Genomic DNA, 16,762 nt, shown 5'->3' on the forward strand with positions numbered 1-16,762 from the left:
AACCGCAGCACGCCAGGCCTCCCTATCCATCACCAACTCCTGGAGTTTGCCCAAACTCATGTCCATTGAGTCGGTGATGCCATCCAACCATCTCACGCTCTGTCATCCCCTTTACAGGTGAAATAATATACTAAGGTGCATGGGGTAGATGAAACAAGACTGACCATGAAATAGCAAATAGTGCTGGAATATTGCAAAACACTGCAGCCATTGTCACGTGTCAAAATGGCGTTTGTTTTGTTCTTCTCTTTTTTGAGATTGACAACAGATTCAGAAAGGAACTGAATATATGTGAGGATATGAGGTAATATATATTAAATAGATGAAAGTACTGCTCAATGAATTGGACAGAGTCAGTTCAATTCAGTCACTCAGTTGTGTCTGACTCTTTGGGACCCCCATGGACTACAGCACACCAGGCCTCCCTGTCCATCACCAACTCCTGGAGTTTACCCAAACTCATGTCCATTGAGTCAGTGTTGCCATCCAACCATCTCATCTTCTGTCGTCTCCTTCTCTTCCCGCCTTCAGTCTTTCCCAGCACCAGGGTCTTTTCAAATGAGTCAGCTGTTCACGTTAGGGGGCCAAAGTATTGGAACTTCAGCTTCAACATCAGCCCTTCCAGTGAATATTCAGGACTGATCTCCTTTAGGATGGACTAGTTGGATCTCCTTGCAGTCCAAGGGACTCTCAAGAGTCTTTTCCAGCACCACAGTTCAAAAGCATCAATTCTTCGGTGCTCAGCTTTCTTTACAGTCCAACTCTCACATCCATACGTGATCACTGGGAAAACCATAGTCTTGACTAGACGGACCTTTGTTGGCAAAATAATGTCTGCTTTTGAATATGCTGTCTAGGTTGGTCATAACTTTCCTTCCAAGGAGTAAGCGTCTCTTAATTTCATGGCTGCAGTCATCATCTGCAGTGATTTTGGAGCCCCCCAAAATAAAATCTGCCTCTGTTTCCACTCTTTCCCCATCTGTTTCCCATGAAGGGATGGGACGGGATGCCATGATCTTAGTTTTCTGAACGTTGAGCTTTAAGCCAACTTTTTCACTCTCCTCTTTCATCAAGAGGCTCTTTAGTTCTGCTTCACTTTCTGCCATAAGGGTGGTGTCATCTGCGTATCTGAGGTTGTTTCTCCCAGCAACTATAAAGGCAGAATTTCTGTTGTCTTGGGAATCATTATCAGAGACCTATCTTTGTATTCCTTCCTCAAAGTGGCTCAGCATCCTTTTCCTTATCTACACTCTTGTGTATTTGTCTATATCAAACACAGATGAACAGTGCACTATTGTCTATTAGCTTCAGTTTCCAGTGTCTCCATTCTGTGTCTAAGTGACTCTGCATAGGTCACTTGGGTTTTTTTGTTTGTTTGGACGTGCTGGGATGCTTGTGGGATCTTAGTTCCCTTATCAGAGATTGAACCACGCCTCCTGCCTTGGAAGGGAGGAATCTTAATCACTGGACCGCCTGGGTAGTTCCAGGATGCATTTGGATTGATACATTTGAGAGCATCTGGAAAGGTGCTCTTAGACTCTAGGAACACTCTGAGCTTCGAAGACTTTGAAAAAAAAATGTCTCCAAACACTTGGGTGATCAGTTACAGATAGTAATCCTCAAACATCTGAGTGCATTCTCTTTAAGAAGGAACGCCCCACCTCAGTCTCTGGACTTAGGTTGTTATTTTAGCAAATCTCACAGTGTAGCTTCGACTTTTCTCCTGGACGTCAGGGATAACTCAAACGGGATCTTGGTTCGTGTATCTGTAGGAAATACATTACCCAGGCGGCTGTGCGATGGGTGGCTGCGACGATCAGCCAATTAAGACAAAGCCGCATTTTCCTGTGAGGCAATAATGTCTGGGCGGGACTTCCGGCTGCGACGCTATGAGCGTCATTTTGAAAGTGCTAGAGCTTTTTCCTAATTCAAGCGCTTCGGTTACTCGTGCTGGGAAGCGGGGATGAGACTGAGAAGGTACCCGCTGCAGAGAGGCGGGTGTGAGGCTCGGTGACACCGCCCAGGGTGCGCCGCGCCAAGATCCGGAGGGGCCCCCCGGGCGGGGTACTCCAGCTGCTCCGGGCCCGCTCCGCCCACCGAGTCCGATGGCGGCGGCACTAGGGGACCCGCCTCAGGTAAACGCTGGGCCCCCTGGGCCTTCCCCGCCCTCACCCCACCAGTCACTAAAGCCCCGAGCGTCGAGGGGGTGGGGGGCGCCTGCCCACGTGCCCGGGATCCAGGCCGGTGAGGCCGACTTGGGTGGGGCTCTGTGTCTGACAGTCTGTGAATGCGCGTGGGAGAGAGTGACGGGCGGAGGAGCTGCAGGCGCAGAGATTTGGAGGTGGTACTGACGAGGGACTGCTGCTGCTGCTAAGTCGCTTCAGTCGTGTCCGACTCTGTGCGACCCCATAGACGGAAGCCCATCAGGCTCCTCCGTCCCTCGGATTCTCCAGGCAAGAACACTGGAGTGGGTTGCCATTTCCTTCTCCAGTGCATGAAAGTGAAAAGTGAAAGTGAAGTCGCTCAGTTGTGTCCGACTCTAGCGACCCCATGGACTCCAGCCTACCAGGCTCCTCCGTCCATGGGATTTTCTAGGCAAAAGTACCGGAGTGGGATGCCATTGCCTTCTCCAGACCAGGGACTAAGGTATAGCAATTCTCCATCCTCCTAGCAGTTTCTGCTAGGAGCAAGTTGCAGCTGGGCCAGTGAAGGTTGCAGTGCTGCTGCGAGAAAGGTTGGCCATTTATGGAAATTTCCTGGCAGCCCATTGGTTAGGATTCCGCCTCTCTTGGCCGAGGGCCCCGGTTCAACCTCTGGTTGGGGAACTAAGATCTCACAAGTCCCACCGTGTGGCCAGAAAAAAGAAAAGACCATTTATCTCATAGATAATAGAGGGTTTGAATCGTAAGCGGGAAGTGATTGCATGCAGACCAAAATAGGCTCCCTCTGACTGGCAAGAAAAAAAAACAAAGTAGGAGAGGGAGGAAGGAGACAGGAAGCACAGAGGTATTAATTGTAATAGCCTGGGTGTGTATTGATGGGCCAGAGTGACTACCTTGGATGTGTGAAAAGTGGTTGAATTCTGGATCAATTTTTTGAGAAGGTGTTACTGAAATTGCAAGTCCTTGTGCCCTACACACAGTCAGGCCCATCAATATTAAAACAGAGTTTCGAACAGAGGTTTATTACAGGTTTGTACAATGAGATGGGTGGCTCATGCCCTAAGAGCCCCAAAGTTACTGAAAGCTTTCAGCAAGGCCCTTTAAAAGCAAAAGATGAAGTGTGGGCGTGGTTAGTTTTTGTAAATTTCTCATGTCAGATCCTTTGTTCTTGCGATCAGTTCATGGTCAGGTAAGGATGTTCCTATAAGTCTCTACCAGATGAATGTTATTCTCTGTCCTGACAAGAAAGGGCAAAGTCCCGAGGCACAACTTTAACCCTCCAATGTCTCAGTCCTAGCTAAGAGGAGGCAGATTGCAGTTGGCAGCTCCTTCAAGGCCAGGTCCCCAGACTTGCCCCGTTGTCATCCCTGAGGGAGCCAGGCACCCGACCCAACTGGCCCTCAGTCTCAGTTCAGCCCAGTCACTGAGTCGTATCTGACTCTTTGCGACCCCATGGATTGCAGCATGCCAGGCTTCTCTGTTCATCACCAACTCCCAGAGCTTACTCAAATTCATGTCCATTGAGTCGGTGATGCCATCCAGCCATCTCATCCTCTGTTGTCCCCTTCTCCTCCTGCCTTCAGTCTTTCCAGCATCAGGGTCTTTTCCAATGAGTCAGTTCTTCGCATCAGGTGGCCAAAGCATTGGAGTTTCAGCTTCAGCATCAGTCCTTCCAACGAATATTCAGGACTGATTTCCTTTAGGATTTACTGGTTTGATCTTCTTGTTATCTAAGGGACTCTCAAGAGTCTTCTCCCAACACCACAGTACAAAAGCATCAACTCTTCAGCGCTCAGCTTTCTTTATAATCCAACTCGGGCTCTTCTGACTGCCCAAAGTGGGAAACCAGTTCTCACAGACTGCAAACCATGTAACGGCAACTGCTGTTACATCTCAGAGACAAGGATGGGAGAGAGGTTCACTACTGCCTCACGGCCTGGGCCACGGCTAGTAGAGGGCCTTATGAGGGCGCTGAAGCCCTGCAGGACATAATCCCCAGCCTGTTTCCTGGACTCTCCAGGTGACCCACTGGCCCAAGCCTGGTTGCGCTGGAGGGCCTCCAGAAGAAGGCCTGAATCTGCATCCTGGCTCACTCGGCAACTGATGATCACCACACCACTGACCCTTGACTGAATCACTTCCCTAAAGGTCACTCATTGACAGTTGGTTGCTTGTGGGGAGGGTCCTCTGAGGCACTGACCGGTGGCTGAGCAAGACTTGTTGCCTAGTTACAGAGCGCAAAGTAATGAGGCACAGCCATGGCTGCCTGCTAAGGGCTGTTCTCATCCTGCTCTCATACAAAGGGACAAATAAAATTGTGGGTGTTGTTGGTGATAAGAGACAGGCAATTGTAAGGGATGACTCGGGTTTTGGCCCTAGTAGACAAAGGGGTAGAAGACCCATCAACTGGATGGGGACCTTAGCAGCAGGTTAATTTTCCTTGGAAATATGAGTTTGTTTTGGCTCTCTGAAGAGTCTGAAGTGTTTCCGAGAAGACTGAGTGTAGGCAACGTGGGCAGTTGACTAGGCAGGTCTGGAAAACTGGGGGACATGTTTAGGAATGGAAATTTTCAAAAGTGATGACCATTGTGTGGATACAAGTGGAGCTGTGGATCACATTTAGGAAGGGAATGCAGGTTACAGTGGCCATGGTATTAGTAGGTCAGAAAGACTAGGGTGTGTGCTAAGGAGTAGTACTTTTGCTCAGGGTTTGTAGGGCATTGCAAACCCAAGTGAAGTGAGAAGTGGCCGTGGGACCCGTGTAAGAGACGTCAGCTTGGCAGGCGGCCAAGGCTTCAGTGGGATGAATGGAGTCTGAGATATGGCTGAGGAGACCCAGGAGTAATTGAGACAAGAAGGCAGTAAGGCTGGGGCTGCTTCTCATTTAGTACTATATGGCTTCTCCAGAATGTTGCAATGAACTTTGACAGGGTCTGGGATGTTTTAGTCTTGCTAGCGGATAAGGTTTGGAGCAGATGTCATTTGTGCGTCACTGTGACTGGAGGGGAGATTTTTAGGGCTGGATTTTTTTTACAAAGGTTGAGTGGAGAGAGGCGTGTTGTGGTTGTTGAAAGGGCAAAGCTGGCAGTAAAGAAGTTGAAGAGAGTTATGGGAATGTGAAAATCATATGTGGTTTTAGGGTGGGGAATATTGAAGGAAGGACTGGCAGCAGGTGGCAAGATCTAAGCAGCATGTGTGGCTTAGTCTGGTGTCAGATCCATCAGAGGACTGGGGTTGTAGTGAATCTTCTTTAAATTCTCAAGCATCCTCTGGATGGCAAGCACCAGGTGTGCATGTATGTTCAGGAAGAATTCTGTGGTGTGGTGCAGGGAGATGGCAGTGCTGTGGGAGTGTAACTGTAGAGTCTGAAATTGTGAGAGAAGTGCTACCTACAGAATGATGTGCCCATTGAGAGGAAGTGTGAACTGATGGCCTGTTGAGTATTTACAGGTGAAGCATGAGCTTATCTTTGGCTGTGTCTGGATTCCCATAATTTGGGAGACTCTAGGGGAATTGCTTATTTGGAGGGACAGGACATTGCAGGCCAAACCCAGAGTTTAGATGGCATCTGTGTGCACACAATTCTGGAGAAGCCTTGTAGTACTGCCCCCCGCCCAGTTACTGCTGAGGGCTGAACACAGTGAGTAAAGCACGTGGTGAAGAGAGAGAAGGCATCAGTGGCACCAGTGGAGGATGGGAATGGCATAGGTGTTTGGAGAGATGTGTTGCGGATTCTTAGAGAACGTTCAAGGTTTCATTTGTCCCCTTCACCACAGGGTAGTGTGACGTTTCCAGATGTTGCTGTATACTTCTCCTGGGAGGAATGGAGGCTCCTTGATGAGGCTCAGAGACGCCTGTATCTGGATGTGATGCTGGAGAACTATGCACTTATATCCTCACTGGGTAAGACCTTCAGCCTCCCTACTGACCTGGGCTGGCCTCTGTATCCTGCCTCACGCCCCAGAAGGTGCTCTGTCCTCACATGGTGTAGGCACTGCTTGCTTCCCCAGTGTTCTGGGTAGTTGTGGTTAATAGGGCTGGGGTGTTTGCACTGCCCTTTTTTCTCCCCTACAGCCCTAATACCTGCTATACTGAACTGTCACAGGGAAGGGTTTGTGGTTCATAGTCTTGCAGTAAGGCCTTTGGGTGCAGCTTTCTTCCCCTTTCCCTGAATGGGTCAGTGTGTCCAGATCCATGCGGTTGCCCCTCCTTTAGCTGACAATTCTGTTTCTGCCTGTTTATGGAATTGCAGCCGTTGTCATGGTGACTACTTATGTGAGCATTGGCTACTCTTGATCTCTCTCCTATATAGTTCTTTTTATGATGTTTAGACCTCTTGTTTCCATTTCGTCCTGTCATCCCAACTTTATTGAGATATAACTGATAAAATTGTATGTACCTAATATATATAATGTAATGATTTGATATATATATAATGAAACAATTATCACCATGAAATTTATTAACACACCTATCACCAGACATAACCTTTTTTCTTTTGTGTGTGTGAGAATACTTAGGATTTGTTAGCAAATTTCAATTATACAATACAATATTAATGACTGTAGTCACTATTCTGCACATTTGGTTCTTAGAACTTACTCATAACGAAATGTTCTTGACCATCTCCCCGTTTTTCTAGCTCTCAATATTTGGCATTCTACTTTATGCTTCTCTAAGTTTGACTTTTAAAGATTCTATATTTAATAAACTGTTTGTTCTTCTCTCTGTGGCTTGTTTCATTTAGCATAATGTCCTCTAGGCCCATGCTTGTTGCAAGTGGCAGTTTTTCCTTTTTCTTGTCTGAATATTCCTGCACACATAATCATGGGAAAGTTGGTACATGTTTGTGTGTGTACCATATTTTATCACTTCATCCAGTAATGAACACTTTAAAATGTTTCTGTATCTTGGCTCTTTTGAATAATCCTGCAATGAATATGCACATGCACCTGTTTCATGAAGATACTGGTTTTGTTCCTTGGGATATATACCCAGAAGTTGGTGTGTTTGATAATATGGTAGTTCTGCTTTCAATATTTTGATGAATATTTGTGGTATTTTCCATGACTACGTTAATGTACATTCTTTGCAGCCATGTGCAATGGTTCCCTTTTCTGTGTGTCCTTGCTAGCATGTTACCCCTCATTTTAAAAAGAAATTATTTTTGGCTGCACTGAGTTTTTGTTGCTGTGTGTGAGGTTTCTCTAGTTGAGATCAGTGGGGGCTACTCTAGTTGTGATGCATGGGCTTCTTTTTTTTTTTTAATTGGCGGCTAATTATTTTTACAATATTGTAGTGGGTTTTGCCATACATTGACATGAATCAGCCATGGGTGTACATGTGTTCCCCATCCTGAACCCCCCTCCCACCTCCCTCCCCATCCCATCCCTCAGGGTCATCCCAGTACACCAGCCATGAGCACCCTGTCTCATGCATCAAACCTGGACTGGCGATCTGTTTCACATATAATATACATGTTTCAATGCTATTCTCTCAAATCATCCTACCCTCGCCTTCTCCCATGGAGTCCAGCAGTCTGTTCTTTACATCTGTGTCTCTTTTGCTGTCTCGCATATAGGGTCATCGTTACCATCTTTCTAAACTCCATATATATGTGTTAATATACTGTATTGGTGTTTTTCTTTGTGACTTACTTCACTCTGTATAATAGACTCCAGTTTCATCCACCTCATTGGAACTGAGTCAAAGATGCATAGGCTTCTGATTGCAGTGTCTTCTGCTGTGGAGCACAGGCTCTAGGGCAAGTGGGCTTCACTAGTGGTGGCGCATGGGCTCAGTCACCCTTCAGCATATGGAATCTTTCTGCACCAGGGATCAAACTTGTGTCCCATGCATTGGCAGTTGGGTTCTTAACCACTGGACTACCCTGTGCGGGGGTGGGGGAGGGGTGGTTAAATTTTTTTAAAGATTCGTTTATTTTTGGCTGTGCTGAGTCTTCATTACTGCATTTGGACTCTCTCTAGTTGTAGCAAGCAGGTCAACTTAGTTCCTTGACCAGGGATTGAACCAGGGTCATTGCAGTGAAAGCGCTGAGTCCTAACCATCAGATCTCTAGGGAATTCCCCTAGCTTTGTTTTCTTGAGGTTTTTTGTTTATTTTATAATAATCCTTTGACTACTTGCTAAGTTTTGTGGTTTTATATATAAATTGTCAGATTTTTTGTTCTATTTCTGTGAAAAATGTCCTTGGGATTTCGATTGAGATTGCATTCAATCTGTAGATTGCTTTAGGTGGTATGGACATTTTATTTTATTTTTTTTCAAGTTGTTTTTTTTTTAATTTAAATTTAATACTGTTAATTCATCCAGTCAGTGAGCACGTAATTTCTTTCCATTTGTATCTTTTTCAATCTTTCAACAATGTCTTATAGTTTTTCATGTATAGGTCTTCATCCTTCTTGGTTAAATATTCCTAGGTATTTTATTCTTTTTGTTGGAATTATAAATGGCATTGTTTTAATTTTTTGCTAGCTCACTGTTCAAGTTTAGAAATTGAACTGCTTTTTGTATGTTGATTTTGTACCCTGCAACTTTGTTGGTTATTTCTAATAGATTATTGGTGGAGTCCTTCGAGTTTTCTATGTGTAAAACCATGATATCTGCAAATAGTGAAAGTTTTACTTCTGCCTTTCCATTTTGGATGCGTTTTTTTTTTTCCTTTTTTTTTTTTTCCCCCTTGCCTGACTGCTCTTTGCTAGGACTTTCGATATTACATCGAATAAGAGTGGAGATCGTGGACATCCTTTTCTTGTTCCTGATTTTAGAGGGATAGCTTTTGACATTTCACCATTGAGCTTGATGTCAGCTGAAGGATTTTCCATCTATGGCTTTTATTATGTTGAGGTATGTTCCTTCTTTACCCACTTAATTCAGAGTTAATATTTTGTTCAGGATTTTTGCATCTGTGTTTATCAGAGATGCTGTCCTATAATTTTGTCTGTGTTGTCTTCATCTGGTTTTGGTATATCTGGTGATGTTGCCATTGTAAAATGAGCTAGGAAGCATTCCTTTCGCCAATATTTTGAAAGAGTTTGAAAAGGGTAGGTATTTAATCTTTTTTGAATGTTTGGTAAAAGTCACCTGTGAAGCCAGGATTTTTATTTCCCTATATATGCCTACAGTAAGCAGTTATTGCTCTAAATTTCCCTCTTTGAACTGCTAAGGTATTTTTTGGTTTCTTCTGAGATCCATTATTTTTTCATGATTCTGTTGTTTAATTTCCACATATTTGTGAATTTTCCCAGTTTCCTCCTTGTTACTGATTTTTTGCTTCAATCCATTGTGGTCAGCAAAGATACTTTATATTATTTCAATCTGCTTAAATTTGTTAGACCTGGTTTTATAACCTATAGCATATGATCTGCTCTGGGCAGTGTTCTGTATGCAGTTGAGGAGAATGTATATTCTGCTGCAGTTGGACATTATATTTTGTATATGTCCATTTGATCTAAAGTATATTTTCAAGTGCAAAGTTTTTTTACTGAATTTCTGTCTGGATGATCTACCTATTGTTGAAAGGAGAATATTGAAGCCTCTAGCTCTTTTTTTTTTCCCTCCCTAATTTTATTTATTTGTTTGACTGTGTCAGGTCTTAGTTGCAGTACACAGGATCTTTTTTGTTTCATCACTTGAAATCTTTTGTTGAGGTACATGGACTCCCTAGTTGTGGCGCATGGGCTTCAGTATTCACAGCACACAGGCCCTCCACTGTGGTGAGCTGGCTCTGGAACTCATGGGCTCAGAAATTGTAGCATGCCAGCTTAGTAGCTCTGTAGCATGTGAGATCTTAATTACCTTACTAGGGATCAAACCCCTGTCCCCTGCATGGCAAGGTAAATTCCTAACCACCAGACCACCAGGAAAGTTCTATGACATCCCTTGTTATTGGGTTGTTATTCCTGCTTTTAGATTGGTTAACATTTGATGCATACATTTTCATGCTACGATGTTCAATGCATATACACTGACTATTGTTATAGACCCTTGATTAACTCTTTTATCATTATATCATGATACCATATCATTTGTCTTTTGTGGCAGTTTTTCACTTAATGTTTGTTTTGTCTGAAGCTATACAGTATTTATGCTGACTTCCAGTTTTCCATTTGAATGGAGTATCTTTATGTTGCCTTCATTTTGAGCTCTGTGTGTCCTTAGTACTGATGTGTGAGTCTTTTTTTGACAACATAAAATTCGGTCTAATTTGATTGCTGTTTTTGTTTTAAGATTTTGATGTGGACTATTTTTAAAGTCTTTATAGAATTTGTTACAGTATTGTTTCTGTTTTCTGTTTTGGTTTTTTGACAGAGGCATGTGGGATATTAGCTCCCCTACCAGGGATTGAACCCACACTCCCTGTATTGGAAGGTGAAGTTTTAACCACTGGATCTCCAGGGAAATCGTGGCCACTGTTTATTGTTTTCTGGCTGTTTTGTTGTTGATGCAGATGCAAATTTGTGATGAGCTTGACCCTTCCCTGTAGTCAATATGTACTTCACCTGCATTTCTTTCTGTTCAGGTTGCTGCTGTGGAACAGAGAATGCAGAGGCACCTTCTGAACGGATCACTTCTCTACAAGTGTCACAGGCTAGGACTCCGAAGGCAGCTTTGTCTACTCAGAAGATGAACCCTTGTGAGATTTGTGGTCCAGTTTTCCGCTTGGCTGAGCACCATGAAACACAACACATCCAGAAACTGTTGAGGTGTGGAGCATGTGTGAAACACTTCTGTTTTAGTGCAAACTTTCAGCAGCACCCGGAGCAGCACATGGGAGAGAAAACCCTCAGAAGCAGCGTGGACAAGGCCTCGTTTGTGAAGAGCTGCAGCTTCCATGTGTCACAGAAGCCATTTACCTGCAGGGATTTTGAAAAGGACTTCCTGACCATCATGGTTCACCTGCAGCAACAAGCTGTGAAGAAGCCAAACATAGTCACCCAGTGCGAGTCAACCTCAAATGTCAGGAAAAGTCATCACACATGGGAAGAATGCAAGAAAGCCCTTAGTCCCCCACGTACATTTGTTCAGGACGAGGGTGTCCGCACTGGCAGACCTTGTTTTGTGTGCAGTGAATGTGGGAAAGCATTCAGGTACAAATCCTCATTTGTTGTGCACCAGAGAGTCCACGCTGGAGAATGGATTCATGTGTGTGGTGAATCTGGAAAATCCTTCAGGCAAAGCTCATCCCTGTGTCAACATCAAAGCATTCAGACTGGGGCAATGCAGTACAAGTGCAGCAAATGTGGGAAATTCTTAAGCCACAAATCTGTCCTCATTTCTCCCCACACATGGCACAGTGGAGAAAACAGTTATGTTTGTAGTGAATGTTCGAAATCTTTTACCTCTAGCTCAGCCCTCACTTACCATCAGAGATCTCACACAGGAGAAAGGCCTTATGAGTGTAGTGACTGTGAGAAATCTTTTGTCTCTAGGCCTGCCCTCAGGTATCATCAGAGATCTCACACAGGAGAACGGCCTTATGCATGCAGTCAATGTGGGAAGACTTTTACCACTAGCTCTAACCTCCATTATCATCAAAGAGTTCACACTGGAGAAAGGCCTTATGAATGTAGTGAATGTGGAAAATCTTTTAACAATAGGTGGGTTCTCATTCAACATCAGAGAGTTCACACAGGAGAAAGGCCTTATGAGTGTACTGAGTGTGGGAAATTGTTTAAGTATGGATCCCAATTGAATCAACACCAGAAAGCCCACACTGGTGAAAAGCCTTTTAAGTGCACTGAATGTGGGAAGTCTTTTAACAATAGGTGGACACTCATTCAACACTGGAGAGTCCACACCGGAGAAAGGCCTTTTGAGTGCAGTGAATGTGGGAAGTCCTTTAATCGAAGAAATAACCTCATCTTACACCAGCGAATTCACACAGGAGAAAGGCCTTATGTGTGCAATGAATGTGGGAAATCTTTTACCTTTAGCTCCAGCCTTCGTTATCATCAGAGAGCTCACACTGGAGAAAGACCCTATGAGTGCAGTGAATGTGGGAAATCTTTTATCTCTAGGTCTGACCTCCATTATCATCAAAGAGTTCATTCTGGAGAAAGACCATATGAGTGTAGTGAATGTGGGAAATCCTTTATCCAAAGAAATAACCTCATAATACACCAGAGAATTCACACAGGAGAAAGGCCTTATGAGTGCAGTGAATGTGGTAAATCTTTTACTTGTAGTTCCACTCTCCATTATCATCAGAGAGTTCACACTGGAGAAAGACCTTACGTGTGCAGTGAATGCGGAAAATCTTTTATTACCACATCCAAATTGCGTTGTCATCAGAAAGGTCATATTGGAGAAAGGCCTTAAGAGTGCACTGAATGTGGAATATCTTTTGTAGGAAAAATCTAACCCCTTTCAACATCAGAGTTCACACAAAGGCATAGATAGGCAGGAAATGTGGTTTCAGCATTCAGTTTATGGGCACTGGAGGAAACTTTCTGAGGAGCCAATCTGTCTTAATTGACTTTCATCCATCTGTGCATAAACAGTGAGAGAAGCCCTGGTTATGTGTGAAGCCTGTGTGACTGTGTTGCACTCTCCAACCTATCCAGAGTTCTTGCCACATTTATGTCACTGCCATCTCTGTTCAGTTAAGTTGCTCAGTCATGTCCGACTCTTTGCGACCCCATGAATTGCAGCACACCAGGCCTCCCTGTCCATTACCAACTCCTGAAGTCCACCCAAACCCATGTCCATTGAGTCGGTGATGCCATCCAGCCATCTCATCCTCTGTCGTCCCCTTCTCCTCCTGCCCTGATCCTCCCAGCATCAGAGTCTTTTCCAATGAGTCAACTCTTTGCACGAGGTGGCCAAAGTGTTGGAGTTTCAGCTTTAGCATTATTCCTTCCAAAGAACACCCAGGACTGATCTCCTTTAGAATGGACTGGTTGGATTTCCTTGCAGCCCAAGGGACTCTCAAGAGTCTTCTCCAACACCACAGTTCAAAAGCATCAATTCTTCGGCGCTCAGCTTTCTTCACAGTCCAACTCTCACATCCATACATGACCACAGGAAAAACCATAGCCTTGACTAGATGGACCTTTGTTGGCAAAGTAATGTCTCTGCTTTTGAATATGCTGTCTAGGTTGGTCATAACTTTCCTTCCAAGGAGTAAGCATCTTGTAATTTCATGGCTGCAGTCACCATCTGCAGTGATTTTGGAGCCCAAAAAAATAAAGTCTGACACTGTTTCCACTGTTTCCCCATCTATTTGCCATGAAGTGATGGGACCAGATGCCATCATCTTAATTTTCTGAATGTTGAGCTTTAGGCCAACTTTTTCACTCTCTTCTTTCACTTTCATGAAGAGGCTTTTTAGTTCCTCTTCACTTTCTGCCATAAGGGTGGTGTCATCTGCATATCTGACGTTATTGATATTTCTCCCAGCAATCTTGATTCCAGCGTGTGCTTCTTCCAGCCCAGTGTTTCTCATGATGTCCTCTGCATATAGGTTAAATAAGCAGGGTGACAATATACAGCCTTGACGTACTCCTTTTCCTATTTGGAACCAGTCTGTTGTTCCATGTCCAGTTCTAACTGTTGCTTCCTGACCTACATATAGGTTTCTCAACAGGCAGGTCGGGTGGTCTGATATTCCCATCTCTTTCAGAATTTTCCACAGTTTATTGTGATCCACACAGTCAAAGGCTTTGGCATAGTCAATAAAGCAGAAATAGATATTTTTCTGGAATTCTCTTCCTTTTTTCATGATCCAGCGGATGTTGGCAATTTGATCTCTGGTTTCTCTGCCTTTTCTAAAACCAGCTTGAACATCTAGAAGTTCACAGTTCACATATTGCTGAAGCCTGGCTTGGAGAATTTTGAGCATTACTTTACTAGCATGTGTGATGAGTGCAATTGTGTGGTAGTTTGAGCATTCTTTGGCATTGCCTTTCTTTGGGATTGGAATGAAAACTGACCTTTTCCAGTCCTGTGGCCACTGCTGAGTTTTCCAAATTTGCTGGCATATTGAGTGCAGCACTTTCACAGCATCATCTTTCAGGATTTGAAATAGCTCAACTGGAATTCCATCACCTCCACTAGGTTTGTTTGTAGTGATGCTTTCTAAGGCCCACTTGACTTCCCATTCCAGGATGTCTGGCTCTAGGTGAGTGATCACACCATCATGATTATCTTGGTCGTGAAGATATTTTTTGTACAATTCTTCTGTGTATTCTTGCACCTTAATATCTTCTGCTTCTGTTAGGTCCATACCATTTCTGTCCTTTATCAAGCCCATCTTTGCATGAAATGTTCCCTTGGTATCTCTAATTTTCTTGAAGAGATCTCTAGTCTTTCCCATTCTGTTGTTTTCCTCTATTTCTTTGCATTGATCACTGAGGAAGGCTTTCTTATCTCTTCTTGCTATTCTTTGGAACTCTGCATTCAGATGTTTATATCTTTCCTTTTCTCCTTTGCTTTTCGCTTCTTTTCTTTTCACAGCTATTTGTAAGGTGTCCCCAGACAGCCATTTTGCTTTTTTGCATTTCTTTTCCATGGGGATGGTCTTGATCCCTGTCTCCTGTACAGTGTCACGAACCTCCGTCCATAGTTCATAAGGCAGTCTTACCTATCAGATCTAGTCCCTTAAATCTGTTTCTCACTTCCACTGTATAATAATAAGGGGTTTTATTTAGGTCATACCTGAATGGTCTAGTGGTTTTCCCTACTTTCTTCAATTTAAGCCATCTCTGTGGTCAAGGCCATCTCACACCTACCACCTCGCAGTCCACATAGTGTGCTCAGGGAAATTGAACTCTGTCCTCCCATGTATTGGCCAAATCAGGAGTTACCTGAGCCCTAGGGGGTCTTTCTGTCCTCTACAGTGTTGGGCATAGACCTAACCCAACACTGATCCATAGAACGTCATTTGAGTTTGCTGGTACTGCTCCAAAAAAGACAACAGTTTTAAGGGACATGTTGGTGTCATGTGATACTTGTGATGAGTATGTCCAGCTTGCAAGTCATGGACTCCAGAGCTCAGCTACACATTGCTTTGAACAGTAACTAAAGGCCTTACCGTTGAAGTCTTCCTTAATCTTGACAGTTCTGTTCCTGTGTAGGGTAGTTTAGAAACTAGTACAGATTTCTAGTCTACAGGCAGGAAGGAGGGGAGAAATTTTTATGGATCTTACATGCTGTACCTGAGGAGGGGCAGCATCATGGCAGGAAGTAACTTTGTGGTTTTGACCAAATTTGCATTACTGCCCAGAGCCTCCTAGGAAAGACTGAAGGACTTTCTCTTCATTTGGAGCCTGTATGCTGTATTTTTTATGAGTCTCAGATGACTCTTAAGGAAGGGGAGTGGTTCTGAGAACCACATCATTTTTTTCTCTTACTTGGAGTTAAGATCACAGAGATTCCCACCACTGTTGTCAGAATGTCTTCCCGAGGTCTACAAAGATCCACATTCCTTGATGGCCACAATCCGCTGGTTGTCATTGGTTGTAAGAGAACCCTGATAGATACAGAACAGTTGTAAGGGGAACCATAATAAGTATGGAAACTCTGGTATATAGTGTAGAAGACTGCAGCCAATTAGATGAAATGTACCTCTTCTAAAAATGTAGCTAGAGGGAATTCCCTGGTGGCCCAGTGGTTAGGACTTACACGATTTCACTGCCAAGGGCCCTGGTTCAATCCCTGGTTGGGGAACTAAAATCCCTTAAACCTCAAAGTGTCGCCAAAATAAAGCAAAAGTGTAGCCAGCAATGTTTCTGTGACTCTGCAAGATCACAGATCCTGCAAACCTCAGGACTTGTGGGCACGCCTGTCTTATGTAGCTAAGGATGCTGTCAGGGAAATTAGTCAGGCTTTGAGGATTGCTGTAGCCTCTCAGTGATGTTCACCTCAAGGCCCTTACCATGCAGGGAGGAAAAAAGGGAAGAGGTTTCATATTCCGAGGATGTGGCTCTTGGCTAGTGTGGCACTCCTCCTGATGGATAGAGATGTTCGTAGCTCCCTGTATTTGCTGCTACTCAGACAAGACTGGCCTTCCAGAGGGCATAAGGAGAAAGGTGCTGGAGTCAGTACAGGGCTTCTTAGCCTGTTTTCCGTAAAGAGTGGGACATGGGCTTTTTATTGTGTTTTTTTTCTTGAGCCAGTTTTTAAAGCTTTATAAGGATACAATTTTCATGTAATTAACAGCTTATAAGTAAAATACACAGTTTTACAAATTTTGACCAATGTACAGACCTCTGAAAACATCATCCTACTCTTGATAATGACCAGATCTGTCATGGTGTATTTACCTCATGTCTTTTTATCATCTCTTCTTGCTTTCCCACCTCTCCAGGTAACCGTTTACTCTCCCTTATAATAGATAACCTTTGCATTTTCTTATGTCATGGGACTAAGCTGTTCTTTTTTTTTTTTTTCCTGGTTTTGTTTGTTTTGTAATTACTTTGAGATATGGGTATCTCTTTTTTTCCCTGAGTAATATTCTTATCTTTGGATATGCCACTGTTGATTTACTTATCCATCTCTTTATGGTTCTTCAGGTTATTTCTAGGCTGTGACTATTGGAAGTAAACCTGTTACAAACATTTGTGTTAGTTTACATGGATG

General features: G+C 43.8%; 1 protein-coding gene across 1 annotated transcript in view; it reads left to right on the top strand.

Annotated features, from left to right (window-relative positions):
- Positions 1-16,754, top strand: part of LOC109572776 (zinc finger protein 154-like) — a 30,873-nt gene extending 14,119 nt beyond the window's left edge. Inside the window, exons 2-3 of the mRNA XM_019979861.2 lie at positions 5,939-6,065; positions 10,704-16,754. Coding sequence (XP_019835420.2) covers positions 5,939-6,065; positions 10,704-12,502 — 1,926 coding nt within the window. The 3' untranslated portion in view covers positions 12,503-16,754. The remainder of the gene's footprint in view (positions 1-5,938; positions 6,066-10,703) is intronic.
- The last annotated feature ends 8 nt before the right edge of the window (positions 16,755-16,762 follow it).

Source organism: Bos indicus, chromosome 18, assembly GCF_029378745.1.
Source record: "Bos indicus isolate NIAB-ARS_2022 breed Sahiwal x Tharparkar chromosome 18, NIAB-ARS_B.indTharparkar_mat_pri_1.0, whole genome shotgun sequence".
NCBI classification, from domain to species: Eukaryota; Metazoa; Chordata; class Mammalia; order Artiodactyla; family Bovidae; genus Bos; species Bos indicus.